Source organism: Pavona decussata, unplaced genomic scaffold (genome assembly GCF_977016875.1).
Source record: "Pavona decussata unplaced genomic scaffold, jaPavDecu1.1 SCAFFOLD_155, whole genome shotgun sequence".
NCBI classification, from domain to species: Eukaryota; Metazoa; Cnidaria; class Anthozoa; order Scleractinia; family Agariciidae; genus Pavona; species Pavona decussata.
In genome coordinates, this window is record NW_028145567.1 from 2,822,518 (window position 1) to 2,838,405 (window position 15,888).

Here is a 15,888-nt window from a genome sequence, read left to right on the forward strand (position 1 = left end):
GTATTTTCAAAGTTTTCGCAAATTGCGCGACGAGGGCAATTTGCCAAAACTTTGGAAATACAAGTGAAAATTAATCCTTAATTCTACGAGGACTCATTGCGATTACGTGTTTTTAACATGGAGGACAGAGGCACTTCGTAAAGCAGTCAGCCCCGGCCCGGAGTAAAAACACTCACCTGTAAGCAAAACAAACAAACAATTCACCTGTTTCTTAGCGTACAAAACAGACAAAACGAGAAAAGTTGATTGTTATATACATGTCAGTTGAGAGAAAATACAAGTTTAATTCACGAGCAAACTGTAACAACGATTAAATCAAATGTTAGACATTAATCAATGGATTCACCTGCACTGTGAAACTTTCGACCGCTTGAAAATCACACAAACTTGATAGATCGATAAAAATAGCAAACCGTGGGCCCAAAGAAGGAAATTGCAGCGTTATTTCTTCCACTTAATTTTGACCTGCTCCTTCACCCCATAAGAGGGCGCTGTTATTATTTGTTCGGTTATCGTTCGTTGGAAGAAGCCGTAGCGAGGTGAAAGCACTTGATCGCGGCCATGAATGGTTTTAGTTTTTCAACCAAACAAATCCGATCAAGTTTTTAGCTTTCGACACAAATAATCTTTTGCTGTTTCTTCTAAGAAACGAAAGTTCACCTTTAGGAATTTCCTTTGTAGCTGTAGCACTTGATTTCCAAGGATTTTTGGCACAAACAGTCCGGCTTAAAAAGTCAAACTCCAAAGAACCTGAAAGAAGTCGTTGTTGCGGCACAAAATAAAGAAACCATCAAAATGTAGAAATATGGCGCGGGGAGTGCTGAGGAGCAAGTATTTTCGCCGCTCGACCAATCAGGAGTGAGTAATTTTGCCCTCGATGAAAGGAAAATTAAGAAAAAATGCCCTCTGTTTCGACCAATCAGCATTCAGTATAAATTTTGCCCTCTATGTTATAAGGTCATTTATTAAACGACTGCTGTCTGCATTATCAACATGAGCAGTGGGAAACAGCTGGAAACAGTCTAGGGTCAACTGTTGAGTTGTCTCAAACAAAAAGCTGAATTGCATTGAATAAAATTACTATCTTACCTTCTGATCTGTTGCCCTGCGTCTTTGATTTCCACTCAAGTTCTTCTGTATATCTGTAAATCGTTGTTTCCCTCCGCCTTTTTTTCAACACTGAGCTCCTAAAAACTGCCGCCATTTTGAAACGCTACTTAGTCCCAGTTCTACGCCTGTTTTCAACAGGCAGTGTGGAGCTGGGACTAAATAAAAACTCAAAATGGCGGCGGTTACCGGCCGTTCAAACATTCAAAAATATGGAAGGAAACGGGGATAAATACAGAAGAAGAAATGGGAAACGAAGACAAAGGGCGAGAGAACTGATGGTAAGGTGATAGTTTTCTCGAAGTGTCGTTAAAATTCAGTTAGACTGCTTGCAGTTTCCCTTTTATCTGTCGAGTGTTCAATCCGTCGAGCGAGAGCTACATTAATTATAACAGCCATAAATAATAGGAGTATCTGGAGTATGAAATCCCCTCGTCCCATTTTTCGCTGCGTGTTTACACCAGTACACAAACTTGGAAAGAGAAACGCAGACTGCAAGCAGCCTAATATTAAGGTTTTTTTTTGTTTTGTTTGGTTTTTTTTTTTTTTGCTAGAGACAACTTTTCTCGAGTTTATATCGAGTAGTCGACTCCCATTCAATGATCATGATTCACACTGCTCAGACATTTCCAGACAGCTTTTTGCCTATTTTATTAGTTACCCTTCTCAATTTCGCTTTACGATTTGGACACGTGAACTGATTAACTGAACCGATTAATTTTTATGCGCTCCTATAAATCTCGACAAGAAATAGCCGTGTCACGCAACGTTGCGTGACTCAATCGTGGATCTCACTGTATCAACAAGAAATACAGTGGCAATGGTAACGGCAATGCATTTATTTACCACACATATCACATAGTCTCATGGCGGTTTACAATTCTTTCGTGGGGTGAGACCGGACATCAGCTTGTAGAACCTTATTCAAATACAGTCAATTCTCTCGTAAGCGACCACCCTTGGTGCACAACAAAGTGGTCGCTTATGGGAGGTGGTCGCTTACGGGAAAGATCAACAAAATAAGCTCAACACTGGATTGATTAGTTAATTACATAAAAATATTACCTTAGAAGCTAAAATTAAGCAAATAGAAACTAATTTGTATGATTTTTTCACATCTTTTCATTCTTCTGATGAAACTTTGTATAACATTTCGGAACAGATCACTGTAACAATTCCCGTTTACCCAGCCATCTTCTCTGTCTGTAAACTGTTATCATCCGTCAGCATCCCGGGGTAGCGTCATTAAAAATTGAACTTTTATCACTTCTGAGTAATGATTTACTAACGATCATACGTGATTATGCTGGGCCTGGTCGCTTACCGGAAACAGAAAACAAAAGAATATGTGTAATTTCTGGCCTAAAAAGTGGTCGCGGTCCCTTAAGAAATTTGAGTGGTGGTCGCTTACGAGAGAGAGCTCTTGAAACAGTATTTAACTGAGGAACAACACGGTTGTTTACGAAGTGGTCGCTTATCATGGGAGCTGGTCGCTTACGAGAAGTGGTCGCTATGAGAGAGTTGACTGTACTGCAAAGGCGGGGGAAACTTCCCTTCAAAATCCAGAACACATAAACGTATCAACTTTTCAGGACAGCAAAGCAAGTTTATTGTAAAAAACATCTTATCTAAATAAGCTTCGAAATATTAAATAAATAGCACTTTGATATAGAAATAAGTTTAAAGTTCATCTATCGATAAACCACAATAGTTAACATCTTAGAGTATTCCTACAGAACACAACAATACATATTCAATATGAATAGTTACAGTTCTTTTGAATAACAAAAGTAACAATAATTGTTCTATGAGAATATTCATTAACTTTTATGTAAAAAAATAGCTATGAAACAGCCTGCCTAGTATATAATCACTTTATTCCTAGACTGATATTTAAAGTTGCCACTAAGAAGCGCACCCAACGCATCGTACCGCTAAATGTCTGTTCAGAAGGCCTTTCAGTCGCTTTCTGATTATCAAAACATGATATGTTCAATTAGCTACAAAAATAGACCGTTAAAACATGCTAACGATTGCGTTGAAAGCCAGTAAACTGCAGTTCACAAGTCGTAAAGTTAAATAACATTTCCTAAAACGTTATCTAACCTAAAACGGTTTTTGAAAAATTAGTTCGCTTGTTTCGTGAAGAAGTCATTTATATCGTGACGTGCATAGCGTGACCACTTCTAATCAGGAATGCGCATGTCCCGATTTGGTGAAATCAGAGCACGTGGATCTGTGTCAGGTTTCTGGAAGCTATTGCCGAATTGTGGTTTGGTGTGTAAGCAGTTTTAAAATTTATCAGTCGCACTAAGGCGCCTCGCATTGCTTGTAAAAAAGCTTTTGCATTTCAACTTCGTCATTGGGTTCACCTGCCCTATGGCTGACTGGTTTATTGTTTCTGTACCGAAAGTGAATATATGCACCGTTTCCTGTTTTATCATCTTCATTTTTATATGCATGCTAAATTTAAATTACTATAAAACATTTAAAACTGTATAATTAAATAAATAAATAAATAAATAAATAAATAATCTTGCCAATCTCGCGTTCTCCTTAACCAGTGGTCTTATGGATTTCACAGTGGTCTGGTCCCGGTTGTTCGAAAGCCGATTAACGCTAATTTCCGATTAAAAGTTAACCGGGGTTTTCAATTCGCTCATTGAAAAATACTTTAAAAAGCTAATTTTAATCTAGTGGTAAAGAAACGTCTAAGTCTAAACTAAGGAACAAAAATATCTATGAAGAGTCTTCGTTGATTACTAATTAAACTCGAATCAAAGTTTAGGTTAACCCAGGATTAGCTTAATCGAATTTGAACAACAGGGACCTAGTTTGGATGGTGTGTGGACGTTAAACTGTACAAGCAAACGTAAGGCCCATCCCGGTATTGAAACATCCTCTGGTCACACGGATATCAAGGATAACCTGGTTCAAGTAATCCAAGAGAACGTAATTGCGCAGGTGAACCGCTCTGTTGGGACCCTGAAAGAACACGTGATATGATGAAATTAGGAAAGAGAGATAATAACTGAACAATCAAGATCGTTAATGGTAATACTTCCAAGAGCGAGCAAGTGTCACGAAGCAGTTATTAGGATGTTCATTTAGTTATTACTAAATTATTAATTATTACAAATTATTACTAGTTTGTAATATTAACCTGTATTTTATAATTAGTGACTATGTCCAACTGTTTTATGCGATCTAGCTTCAATGTCAGTTTATTTTAGTCGTTGGTCTGTTTCTCCAGAAAACTGAAAAGTAAGGCTTTACTTAAAGGCCTCCTCGAAGTTTACATCTGGGAAAAACTCTTTAACTCTTCATTAACCAGATTGGTTGTTTGCTTTCTATTTCCTGTGAACATAGTTAACCTGTTGGTCTATTTTGATTTTCCTTATCTCTGAGAAGTGTGTTACAAGTTTGACTTACAGCCGGCTAAAACTTACCTGGGTACGCAGTTGGTGAGCGGCAAGAGAGGTCATCGTTGTCATATTTATGTAATTTAACTGCAGAGGGCGAACAGTAATACCTTTGTGGCGAACCTATTACAGAAAAAATGACATGTCAATCGTCGGTGAAGATGTATTAGAGACCTTCAGATTCTAGTTCGAGTATGAGTACTAATACGAGATTGACTTCAAGTTTTCAGCGGAGTACTAAAAACAGATACATCCCAGGAAGCTTTATTTTACTCTTTGTGAGCGACGAACTTGACGCAGTTGTTTCGAATGATGATAACTAAGCCCAATCGCGATTCCAAAAAGACGAGATCACCTACGTTTCGAGGACTTGTTTTCGTCACTACGCCGTTCTCACAAAAACTCGTAGTAAAATGAGGACGGCTATCTCGTTCAGTTTCCTGCCAAAATGACACTGGTTCACTCACTCGCCCTCTTTGTCTATTGGAAAAACTCTTAGTGGTACTCTTCCTCTTACTAGAATCTAAAGGTCTCTATTAACGATCGTCTATCAAGACATGGCGGGTGAGTGGGAAGAGTCGGTGGAAAGCTAGGAGCGGTAAAGGTGGGGCTTAGGAAATCTGAGATCGAGATTAGCCTTAGCAATATTAATCTACAGTGAAGTTACCATAGACTATCGAAGGGCATTCAAAACAGTTATTAGCAGCTGAAAGACCAGTCAGCTGCACCTACTCTCTGGAATACACTACCAACTGCTATTATTATTATTATTATTATTATTATTATTATTATTATTATTATTATTATTATTATTATTATTATTATTATTATTAGATACACTCTTTGCAAACCACGTATCTCTAACACATTAAGAATATCAATTAAAGAAGGAGAATTGACTTACATAATGGCGGATTCCTCTGATGCTTTTACTAACCACTCGCAGCAATCCACTAAGTGTCTTGTTCAGTTCGTTGCCTGTGTCATGACAGACGTGGTTTGCGTTTATTTCGCTTTGCACTACGGCTGACAGAGGCGCAACAAAGTTCTTTAATGCTTTGATGCAGACTTGTGCACGTTCCTTGTCACTCTGTTGATCCAAAGCGGTAAATGTTTCAGTATTTATTTATATTTATTTTTTGTTTATTTCTTTGTTTTACCATACAAATGGCGAGGAAATTAACCTGAAAGAAACCACGAGGCTTATGCAAATGACGTGCAAATGGCTATGAAACGGATTCCCTCTGACGAATGGCTAACGCTCGAAACGCCAATTTACCTTTACCAAACACTCGTTTCTACTCCCCCCGCCTTTCCAAGTGTTCGACTCTAACTGGCTGACGCACAAAGCCTAATCACATGTTGAAGCAGACTCACTTCTGATTGGTTTAATTTGCTACCACTCTTATTTAAACGGTTCTTTGTTGCCTTACGTTATACATGTCGCAGTAGCATACATAATCAGTCACGCTTAGCAATAAATGTCTTCATCAACGCACAGAATAAATCAAGCCTAAAGGTCATAAGTTAGAACAGGAAAAATGAGGACTAATTATAGTAAAATGAAACGAAATTAATTTTCGTCTAAACTCTACCTTGGCCGGCCAGGTTCTATAGTCCTTAGGAACAAGTTGTCCCAAACTGCTTCCTAAGCGGCCTCCACGACGTGAGTCAATGAATCCATACGCATTTTTCTGCAGAGAAAATACAACAACAACAATAAGGTTTGTTTCAATGACTATATAAATTGTTACAATATGTGAACATTGTCATTATAGGGACCATAAGTGACAACTCAAGACGACAACACCAACGGAAACGTCTTTTGGACATATAAGTTTACGTTACTTAAACTATTTCGCAATTATTCCAACTCGAACTATACGAACTATACGAAGGCAGGAACAGTATTACTGTGAACGGTGTTCAAGTTATTACATAGAATGCAACATTTTGCCGTCATGTGCTCAAGTTCGCCACAAAACCTTGAATTTGGTCATTTCACGTTGTTGTTTGGCCTAGTACGGCGACGAAATATACCAAAATTTATAACGCACGTGAAGGGTCTTTGTTTCTCTCATTAACCTATTGCTTTGTGGGATTTTTTTTTTTTTTTTTGTTTTTTATCCTGTCCAATTTTTCATTTCCATTAGTAACGCAAATGAAAATTCAAGAAATATGCTAATTCATTTTCCCCCTACGAAAGAATAAACAACACCGTAGGAAAGAACCGCTGGTGATTTTCTTCTTGGAACGATCACACCGTCGCTATACGATTTCAACCACATCTTTGGTTGTGGACCTAAGTGAATCTCGGAAAAGAAGTGAATAGGGAAGTGGCCTGAGTAGTATGAGTTAATCTTAGATTTTCTCTCGATGTTAGACAAAACTTTAAATTACTTACATAGCATAAATATGCCTCCTCAGATAGCTCACTGAGGCATTCGAACACCGGATCATCCGGGACGTTTCCATCTTTCGAAGCCAAAGCCAGGGTAAACAAAGTTGCCAGTGCTATTAAAATTCCTTTATCTATGAAGAAAAAAAAACCATCAAAATATTTAAATAATTAGCTGAGAACGCAATCTATAATATGATCTTCAGAAATGCGATAGCAATATCAAAATAAAGAATCTTTTGACAGAAGAATACACTGTTTGAAAACGGAAATGGTTGAAACGGAAACTAACGGTTTGAAAGGACTGGGTCGAACAGCTAAAATCGCTTGGCAACGGAGCATGCGCAGTTGCGCTAAAAGGGTTGCTAACAAAAAAACCCGCTTTTCATCTCAAACTGGTTTCACACGGACAACAGAAAGTTTCGTATTGAAAATTATCGTAAAAGAAAGGCTGCCAATGTAACAACTTCCTTGTTTTAAACTGAGAATCATTACATAAATGTTATAAATATGATGCTACGCAATGGAGCCATCGTTTTGTTTTAAAAGGTACGAAAACCCTAGAGCTATCTCAAGAAATAATGAGCAACATTTATGGCATCGTGCCAATTCATGGATGTTCACGTTCAGGAATTTACTTTATCATCCGTTTATGGCGTCCCAGTAGATCAGTTAGTTGGAGCAACCGACTGTTGAATGGAAGGTTATGGGCTTCATTCGCGCCGGCGACTCTGATTTTTCTTGCACCCATGCTCTTGACACGATAAACATATTATCTGTCTAACGTTTGTCAGGGGGCTGAGTTTTCGAGTTTTCTTTCCAAGCCAGATCGACGCAGAAGGTTTTTTAACAAAGAAATATTTTTAGAGGGTATGAAACTATTTTTCGAGAAACAATTATTCGAAAAAGAAACATGAGGTAGCGAAAACAAAATACCGATAAGCTAGCCGAGTTTACTTGCGAGAATTATTGAGATCATTAGTCACTATTAAGTGACTTTCTGTTCAGTTCAAACTGTATATTTGTACTGAATAGCTGTAAGAACTTATAATCAAAACTGGTGATTTTCTTTAACGTGAAAGAACAGCTTAGCTTCGTTCTTTTGCGAAGGAAGGCAGCGAGGAGGCTCGCTGACTCATCAATTACAAGCTTGGATAACCAATGAGAGATTACCGATACGTAACATATTATTTTAGGTTACTTTCCGGTTCCGGTTATTAAGGGTAGTTCTTAGGCCCTCCCGGCCACTTAGACAAAAGGAGGGCAACTCTAGAAATGGCCGCGAGAAGAAAGGAAATCAAAATAATTTTTAGTTTCTGTTTTGTTGGTGAAAAATAGGTTATGGCGATCAATTCTTATTTCTGTTGTTACAGTCTGGTAAAAGAAAATTTGATGGTCTCTTTAAAAATGCTTTCTTAGACTTTTCTACTAAGTTTGGAAGCAAAAACGTGTGCCTTGAGTCAGGATCAAAAATATTACCAGGACAATGATCATGTTTTCTAGTCTTGTCTTATCAAAAACGTTTACTTTATAAAGTACTTGTTACCATCCTTTCAGAATTTACAGCGGAAAACGGAACAAAACTAAGAACTTACAGTTACGTTAGCTTTCGTATATTTTAATGACGTGCTAAAGTATCAGATGCAAATTAAAACAACAGAAAGTGCAATAACGACTCTCTCTACGTCAATAGATTGGGTTTGGCATTCAAATAAAAGGAAGTAATAATGAAATTAATGCACTACTTCAAGTTAATTTTTAATTTTAAAACTAGCCGGTCATCTTTCAACAAGCGGACGACCGCGTTTTTGACTTTTGTATCGAAAACTCAACAGAGCAAGACAAATTGCCCATTCTAGAATATATTAAAGGAGTCAAGCAGATTTACTACCAGGTATTATATTTAGCTTCATCGTTTATCGAGTGATTATTCAAGATGTATCTTACAAGCATTTTTCTAGCCACGTTTTGGTTTATTTTCTTTGGCAGACTTGTCAAACAACGCTCCATTCCATTGCCTTGTTTTCACGAGAGGTACAGATAATTATGTGCTTGCTAGCTATTGTCACATGTTAATTTTTTGTGGATTAAGCATATGATACTATATCTTTTTTTAGGATTAGTTTTTATTGAAGACAAATTACCTCAATCCTTGCTATACGTATGCTACGTTAGACTTGGTTTATATGATACCTTAGCTTCAGTCACCTTCCGCTCTACGTTAAAGCAACTCTTTAACACCACATAAGATTCGTTGGAAATGTAGAAAATAAGCGTTCTTCCTTCGTTCTACGCCGTAATCACGACATGGCACTGCACCTTCCATCCGGTTTCACTACGCGTTTTAGTAGCTTAAACTCCGCCTTATGTTCATTGTATCAAGATTTTGCGCTTATGCAACAATAAGAGTGGAGAGTATAAATAAAAAAATGTCAAATGTCAAATGTCTTATGTTCATTGAAGAATGCAGAACATAACCTGTTTCTTTTAAACTGTAATTTTACGGCCGCTCGCTTTCAGTGACGTTTTTGACTTAAATTTTGAATTTTTACAAGGAGGACGAGCCGTTTGTACAGATTTGTTGCGAAATACTGATTAGAAACGATTACACTCTTAGCTTCCTGCTAAAATCTCATTCGGTCAGCATTGCAATTGAGTGGAGTCTTTTACTGTGTCTGCAAAACTTCTGTGAAGTAAATATGCTGTCACAGCGACTGAGAATTAAAATATTAAGCTTGATTTGTTTGCCATAAACTCTCTTTTACTGAAAATGTGGCATCGATCGTGTGAGTTCTTGCATCAGTTAAAACACGAGTTTGCCGAGTTTGTCTTCCTATTACCAAAAGATCCTTGCGCATGGAGTTCAAATAGTTTCGTAAAATATCACCCTCCTTAACCAGTAAAAAGGATACGATCAGTTGACGTTAATTAAGAGAAACTTTTGGCAGTAATTTTCGTGCGTAAGGGTCCAACTCTTCAGTCTCCACATAGTCACATGAAACATGGCAAAACACTCACCCATAGTCATAGTTAACTGTTGATTGTGTTCTTCTATTGAGTCTGTCCTCTTCAAATGCTTGTTGTTCTTCTCGGGGTTCTAACAATCTGAAGTCTTTCAACGATATGAACTTAGCAATGGCCAGTATCTCTTTTTTATACGTGCTAGCAGCGGATGTTTCTTCTGTCATATTCTAAAACAAACTTTATCTGTGGCTTTGGTTTGCTTTCTTCCTCGTTAAACCTTAGCCGGTGGGGAATCAACGCACCGTTAGTTTTCCTGTTCCCGGTCAGGTTTTTTATAGCACACAGGCACTGAACCATGCAAACTGAAGTAAAAATAAATACAAAAGAATAGAAATGCGTAACTCAACTTTGACTTTCACATCACATAACCGTGAATCACTGAGCCAAAAAATATTGCTGCCTCTGAAATTTGATTTACATTTCTTATAATTTGGAAATGTCTCTCAAACTTCACACTTCATGCAGTTTCTTAAATGCCTTAATGCTTTTGCGGTTTGAAAAAGTTAAGTAAATAGCTGTGGTTCCACAAGTTGAGCAAACCGTGTGCGTGTTCTCTGCGCATGCTCAGGTGCTCGTAATTACCAAACTCAAGTGTTGACACCGCTAAATTCGTTTTTATTTTTTATTTTATTTTCGCTTTTGAGACAGTTAGTATCCAACTTTATGTTGATTTGTGATTTTTCGGTCAATTTTAGTCATTCATAAATCACATGCAAGTTTTTAGTGGTTGCAGTCACGGTTGATCCTTAATTGCTTCAAGCTATCCGGAAAACAGATTCGAAACCGTGAAACAAGTTTCTCAATTTTAAATAGATTTGTTAAACACAATGGCATGCTTACACACCCCAGTATGACTGGAAGAATTGGACGTCATCCTCGATAACAAGACTTCATCCACGTTTATCATGATGTAATCTGTGAACTATAAATGAGTGTTTTATTTTTACGATATACTCATCTTATGCAAGAAGTGCTGAAGAAAATAGCTTATGAATTTCTTTCTTTTTGTTTTCGATTCCCTTGTTCGAAACCCCCTGGTTGACGAACTAAGCTTTAAAAATGCTTTATCGTAATTTTAATTAAGAACCGCCTCTCGACCTTGTAAGAATTGCTCACGTATATCCTCTCAAATTTAATTTTTCTGAAAGAAAATGACATGACTTTGGCCAAAAATCTAATTCTCTTCTTCTCTCAACTACTGAATTTTCAGGCATGGTTTTTTACATTTTCTACAAATACAGAAAATAAACGCATGTCTTTTGATGAGGCCAATGATGTAGTTATTTTAATATAGTAGTTGATGGTTGCAGTTTAAGGCGTTTCCTTCTTTTATCTTGGACGAGTTGGCATCTTCAAATTTGAAGGTTTCGAATGCAAAGAAATGAGGAAAAATGCTACAATCCAACAAACTGTGAATGTATTGTAAGTCCATATTGGAAGCCGCAGTAGGGCATATTGGAATGACTTGATGAAAGTAAAATGACGGTATGCTTCTGTTTTTAAGTCATTGCTTCGTTCAATAAGAAATCTGACAAAACGTTTCCATTTTAAGAAGAAAATTGTCAAGGGTTACCTCTTTCACTCCCAAATCCTCCAGTTAAAAACTAGTTACAAGACTCAAAAACTTAAAAAAAAAAAAAAAAAAAAAAAAAAAACACAGTAATATCGGCAAGCATTGCTCAACAGCTGTGAAATGCTTGGTCATCCTTAAGAATTTAACCCTGAAGACTCAAAAGCCTAACAGCCGACAAAAAGAATGTGTCGAACTAAATCGAACTAAATTTAGCTCGTGATTTGTGCTGAATCTATTAACTTTATTCCATAGTTTGAGGATGCTGCATGTTGCTGTTGAGGAGTCCTTGAAAATATTCTGATAACGACCCCACTTTGTGAGTAGGCAATAATTCCTGTATCTTTCAACATTTTTGCTGGATGAGGTGTTAACTGTGTTCAAGATATCAATGTGAGACAAAGTCATTGATATCCATTTGATTCGTCGAGAGCTTAAAGGCTTAAAAATACCCATGATCGAAGGAGGACACCTGAAAATTTTAGAAATTGACTGGGGGATCCATTAGGGAGAAAGGATGTCCAGCAATGGTGAGCAGGGAAATGAATTTAACTGATTTGGATAGACTTTGAAAATGCAAGACTTACATCAAGAAACTTAATTTGGCTTACAGTGGGTGACCTTTGTTCTAGGGGAAAGATTCTTAATAATAAGAATGCAGTGACTGGAGAAAACGAAATGAAATAAGTAAATACTGATACCAAATGCGGAAAAAAGGGAACTCAAATTGCAATGAATAACATGTGGGAGAATCTAACAATACTGCGTACTGCAGTACTCCTGTGATGTTGTCTGTTCTGCAAATGATATTGCCGAAGCAAAAAGCGATATTTTTCTTGTTTGGAACTGGACACTAAGAAACTGCAGAAATCAATTTCACCTTCGAATTCGTCATTTCTAATCAAACAGGCTAGGGGTTGTTTATGACTGATGTTACTATGACAACGGTTCCTAAATTAGAAACTTTAAGGGACTTATAATCAATTAAACAGAAAATGCTCTCCCTTGCAAGATGTTTGTTGTACAAAAGAATAAGATTCCCCTAGGAACGAGACAAGCGTGCGCAAGGAACACATTTTTTCCATGACCCCAAGGGAAGCGTTCCACTGGGCACTTTGGCTCCTGAAGAAGACTTGGAAATATTTCAAGCATGACTTTTTCTTGGAATTAACGCCTCATTACGCTAGGTTGGTAAGACAATGCCTTAATGATATACTTTGAAGCGATTCAAAATTTTTAGGAGCTGAAATTACCATGAATTTTTCTCCCTACTGCAACCGTTAGCTTTGACATGGTTTGAGCTTGATCTTATAATTGTCATGATAATAAGTTGATGCCTGTATAAATGGGTTGCATGTGATGACGTCACAAGGCATCGCGTTGAAGGTACCGACACACATATCACTAAAGCTACAACCGGATGGGTAAGCCACTGAGCTACTCAAAAGCGGCGTTATTGCAGGTGAAGCCAGGAAGTGTCGAACGATGTTAAAAAAATCCTTCCCGTCCATAAGCATACCCAGATTTATTTTGTCCCTCCTCACGCTGTCTTGATTCAGCTTCCACGGTGAGTAACAGTTTCACATTTTATAGCAGGTTTTGACGCAATGTTATCCCTTAACCGCAAATACCGAGCTTGAAAGATAAAGAAAGGGACTTTTCCCATGCTTCAGCCAAGGTAGATGGTGTTTCATTTTCACCTCCATGAAGTTTCGTTCAACTTGAACATTCCTTTCAACAAAAGGCGAGATAAGTTGCTCTTTGCTAAAGTGCTGTTGCTGCACTGAATCGTTGCAACATTCAACCACAGAGTTGAATTTTGGTAACTTATATGCTTCCCGGTTTTTGGAAAATGCGTATTGCAATTTTGTATCAACAAAAAGATCGAAAACTACGTTGTTCCGCGCGTGTAAATTATAAACCATAGACTGTAACGTCGCATTCGAACGTGCAGCATAGCAAATAAGTGCAACTTTCTAGTCTGTTTTGTGATATTTCTACTGCGCTATTTTCAGTGAATCAGTTTCAATTAGTCCGTAAAAACATGCAACAGGTTCAGTTCTTTGAATACCTGCATGTTGCTTGTGGATTGAGATTGACAAGGAAGCGATTCTCTGTTTGGTACTTTTGTCAGGCCTGCACGTGCCGAACATGCAAGAAAAAGCCAACGAGCAGTTCAGTGACTTATTTTGAGTATTTAACTTACGTTGGATTTACATAATATTCCTTATTTTTCTTCAAAAGTTGGTTTTATTTCCGACTACGTGTAAGGAAGAGCATTTTTAGAAAGATCTAGGTGCAATTTCGCTAAGATGTAAGAACATAAAGGTGAGCAATCAAGCATGCAACTTTCTGAGAATTCACGCATTGCTTCACCCACGTCAATGCAAACATTTACTTAAGATATATCATTGGTGAATAACTTAGTTTTAACTGATTCAAAATACGAAAAGCATCATACAATATTAAAACGTTTCTTTTCCTTGGCAATGTGCGCCTTGCTTTGGATTTCTGCACAAGAAGTCTTGTATTACGCGCATGCGTGATTGCACCGATGCTTTTCCGAGAATGAACGCCTCATTAGCTACTTCACCTTTACAACCGGATGCTCACACGGAAATAAAATTCCTGGCATTTTATATATCTTCTCGTTCTAACAGTGAAATTACGGCACTGTTTGAAAGCTATCAGCCAATACGTACCTTTTAGTAAATCAGTGTGAAAACTGAAAACGTTTGCTTTGAAGACGGAATGCCTTGACAGTTGAGTATATATAGAATACATCCTTTTTCTAGATAAGTTTGATCTTACATCCATTGACCGTTTGCTATTCAGTGGCACGAATAGTTTTGTGCTAAAATGAACCTTATGCCAAGTTAGCCGTTGACTTGTAAAATATGTCAGTTTTCGGCTGCTTTGTCTTCTATCGTTTCTGGGACATCCTATGTTAATGACTTTAAATTTAAGTCGAACAGAGAGGAATGTTGTTAAATGGAACGAGTATTGAAAGAACTAAAAAGTCAATTCTAGATCTGTTGCTTGCACTGCCTCCTTGCAAAAACAATGAAGCAAGTAAATAGCTTTAAATTAAATGATTAATTCTTCCAGTTAACCAGTCAAGAATAAGCCCTTGAAATACTCCTCCTAATCATAATAATTAGTTAGTTCAATGTTTTGTCTCATAGCTTTACCTCATTGACATCAGGTGAATCTGTTAAGATAAACAGTTTTGAAACCTAGCCGCAACACATTAAAAGGAGTCATTTTTTAATTTGGTGTCATGATTTTAAGGGCTGACTGCATTTCTAGAACTTTCATCGCTCCTCTTAGTGTTCAGTTTTTCTGAAAAACGTTTCAACATTTTAGATAGTCAGTCAGCCAGTCAGTCAATCGTCAGTCAACCACTCAGTCAATCAGTCAGTCAACCACTCAGTCAGTCAGTCAGTCAGTCAGTCAGTCAGTCAGTCAGTCAGTCAGTCAGTCAGTCAGTCAGTCAGTCAGTCAGTCAGTTGGTTGGTTGGTTGGTTGGTTGGTTGGTTGGTTGGTTAGTTAGTTAGTTAGTTAGTCAGTCATAGTTTAATTAGTCAAGCAGGCAGGGAGGCAACTTGGTAGGTAGGTAAGTAGGTTGGTTGTTGTGTTGGTTAAATGTTTGGATTTTAGGATTGCAATACTAGTAGCATTTTTTCCAGTTTATTCTTAGGTTTATTGGTCGATTGTTTTTACACATAATAATTGGCTGCTATCTAACTAACTGACTAACTGACTGACTAAGTGGTTGACTGTCTGACTAAATGGCTGACTAACCAGCCAATCATTATGTGTAAAAACAATCGACCATATAGTTTAGTTAGTCAAGCAGGCAAGGAGGCAATTTGGTAGGTTTTAGTAGGAGCAATTAGAAGTAGTGGCAATAGTAGTAGCAGTTTGTTGTTGTTGTTGTTTTTTTTTTTGCAGTTTATTCTTAGGTTTATTGGTCGATTGTTTTTACAAATAATAATTGGCTGGTTAGTAATTTGTTTAGTTGGTTTAATGACAACAAATTAGTTGGATTAGTTTTAAGATATTTTCCTGGTCATTTGGCTGCTTCTTCGAATGAATTTGGTCAAATGGTTATCGGTTTAGATGTCTGTTGGTCATTTGTTTGGCTCTCATATCAGATTCGTCTTTTGGTCGGCTGTTAAGATGAGGTTGGTCAGTAGGTTAGTACTTTGGAAGATGTTTGTTGGTTTATTCTTTAGACGAGATTCATCAAACACTATTTCCTTGGAAGAGGCTGATTGGTTCCTTGAATAAGGTTGCTCAGTTTGTTGTTTCTTCACCTCAGGTTGGTCAGAGAGTTCGGTTTTGTGTGGCAGTTAACAGTTTGT

General features: G+C 37.4%; 2 protein-coding genes across 2 annotated transcripts in view; one reads left to right on the plus strand and one right to left on the minus strand.

Moving 5' to 3' along the window:
* Positions 1 to 3,960: 3,960 nt before the first annotated feature.
* Positions 3,961 to 9,955, minus strand: LOC146465871 (uncharacterized). Its single transcript, XM_085127980.1, has 6 exons — positions 9,946 to 9,955; positions 6,934 to 7,061; positions 6,125 to 6,223; positions 5,434 to 5,619; positions 4,557 to 4,652; positions 3,961 to 4,092 (listed from the first exon to the last, which is right to left on the minus strand). The coding sequence occupies exons 1-6, from the start codon at positions 9,953 to 9,955 to the stop codon at positions 3,961 to 3,963; spliced, it is 651 nt and encodes a 216-aa protein (XP_084984106.1).
* Positions 9,956 to 12,941: 2,986 nt separating this feature from the next.
* The window catches only part of LOC146465872 (enolase 4-like), a 41,056-nt gene continuing 38,109 nt past the window's right edge, over positions 12,942 to 15,888 (plus strand). The window contains exon 1 of the mRNA XM_085128108.1: positions 12,942 to 13,088. The gene's annotated coding sequence lies outside the window, so the exon portion shown is untranslated. The remainder of the gene's footprint in view (positions 13,089 to 15,888) is intronic.

Excerpts from the sequence above, each read along its gene's own strand:
- LOC146465871 (XM_085127980.1), bottom strand. Across the intron at positions 6,224-6,933 it reads AGGAGGCATATTTATGCTAT|AAAAATGCGTATGGATTCAT; the intron begins GTAAGTAATTTA and ends TTTTCTCTGCAG. Across the intron at positions 4,653-5,433 it reads TCAGAGGAATCCGCCATTAT|GTTCGCCACAAAGGTATTAC; the intron begins GTAAGTCAATTC and ends TTTCTGTAATAG.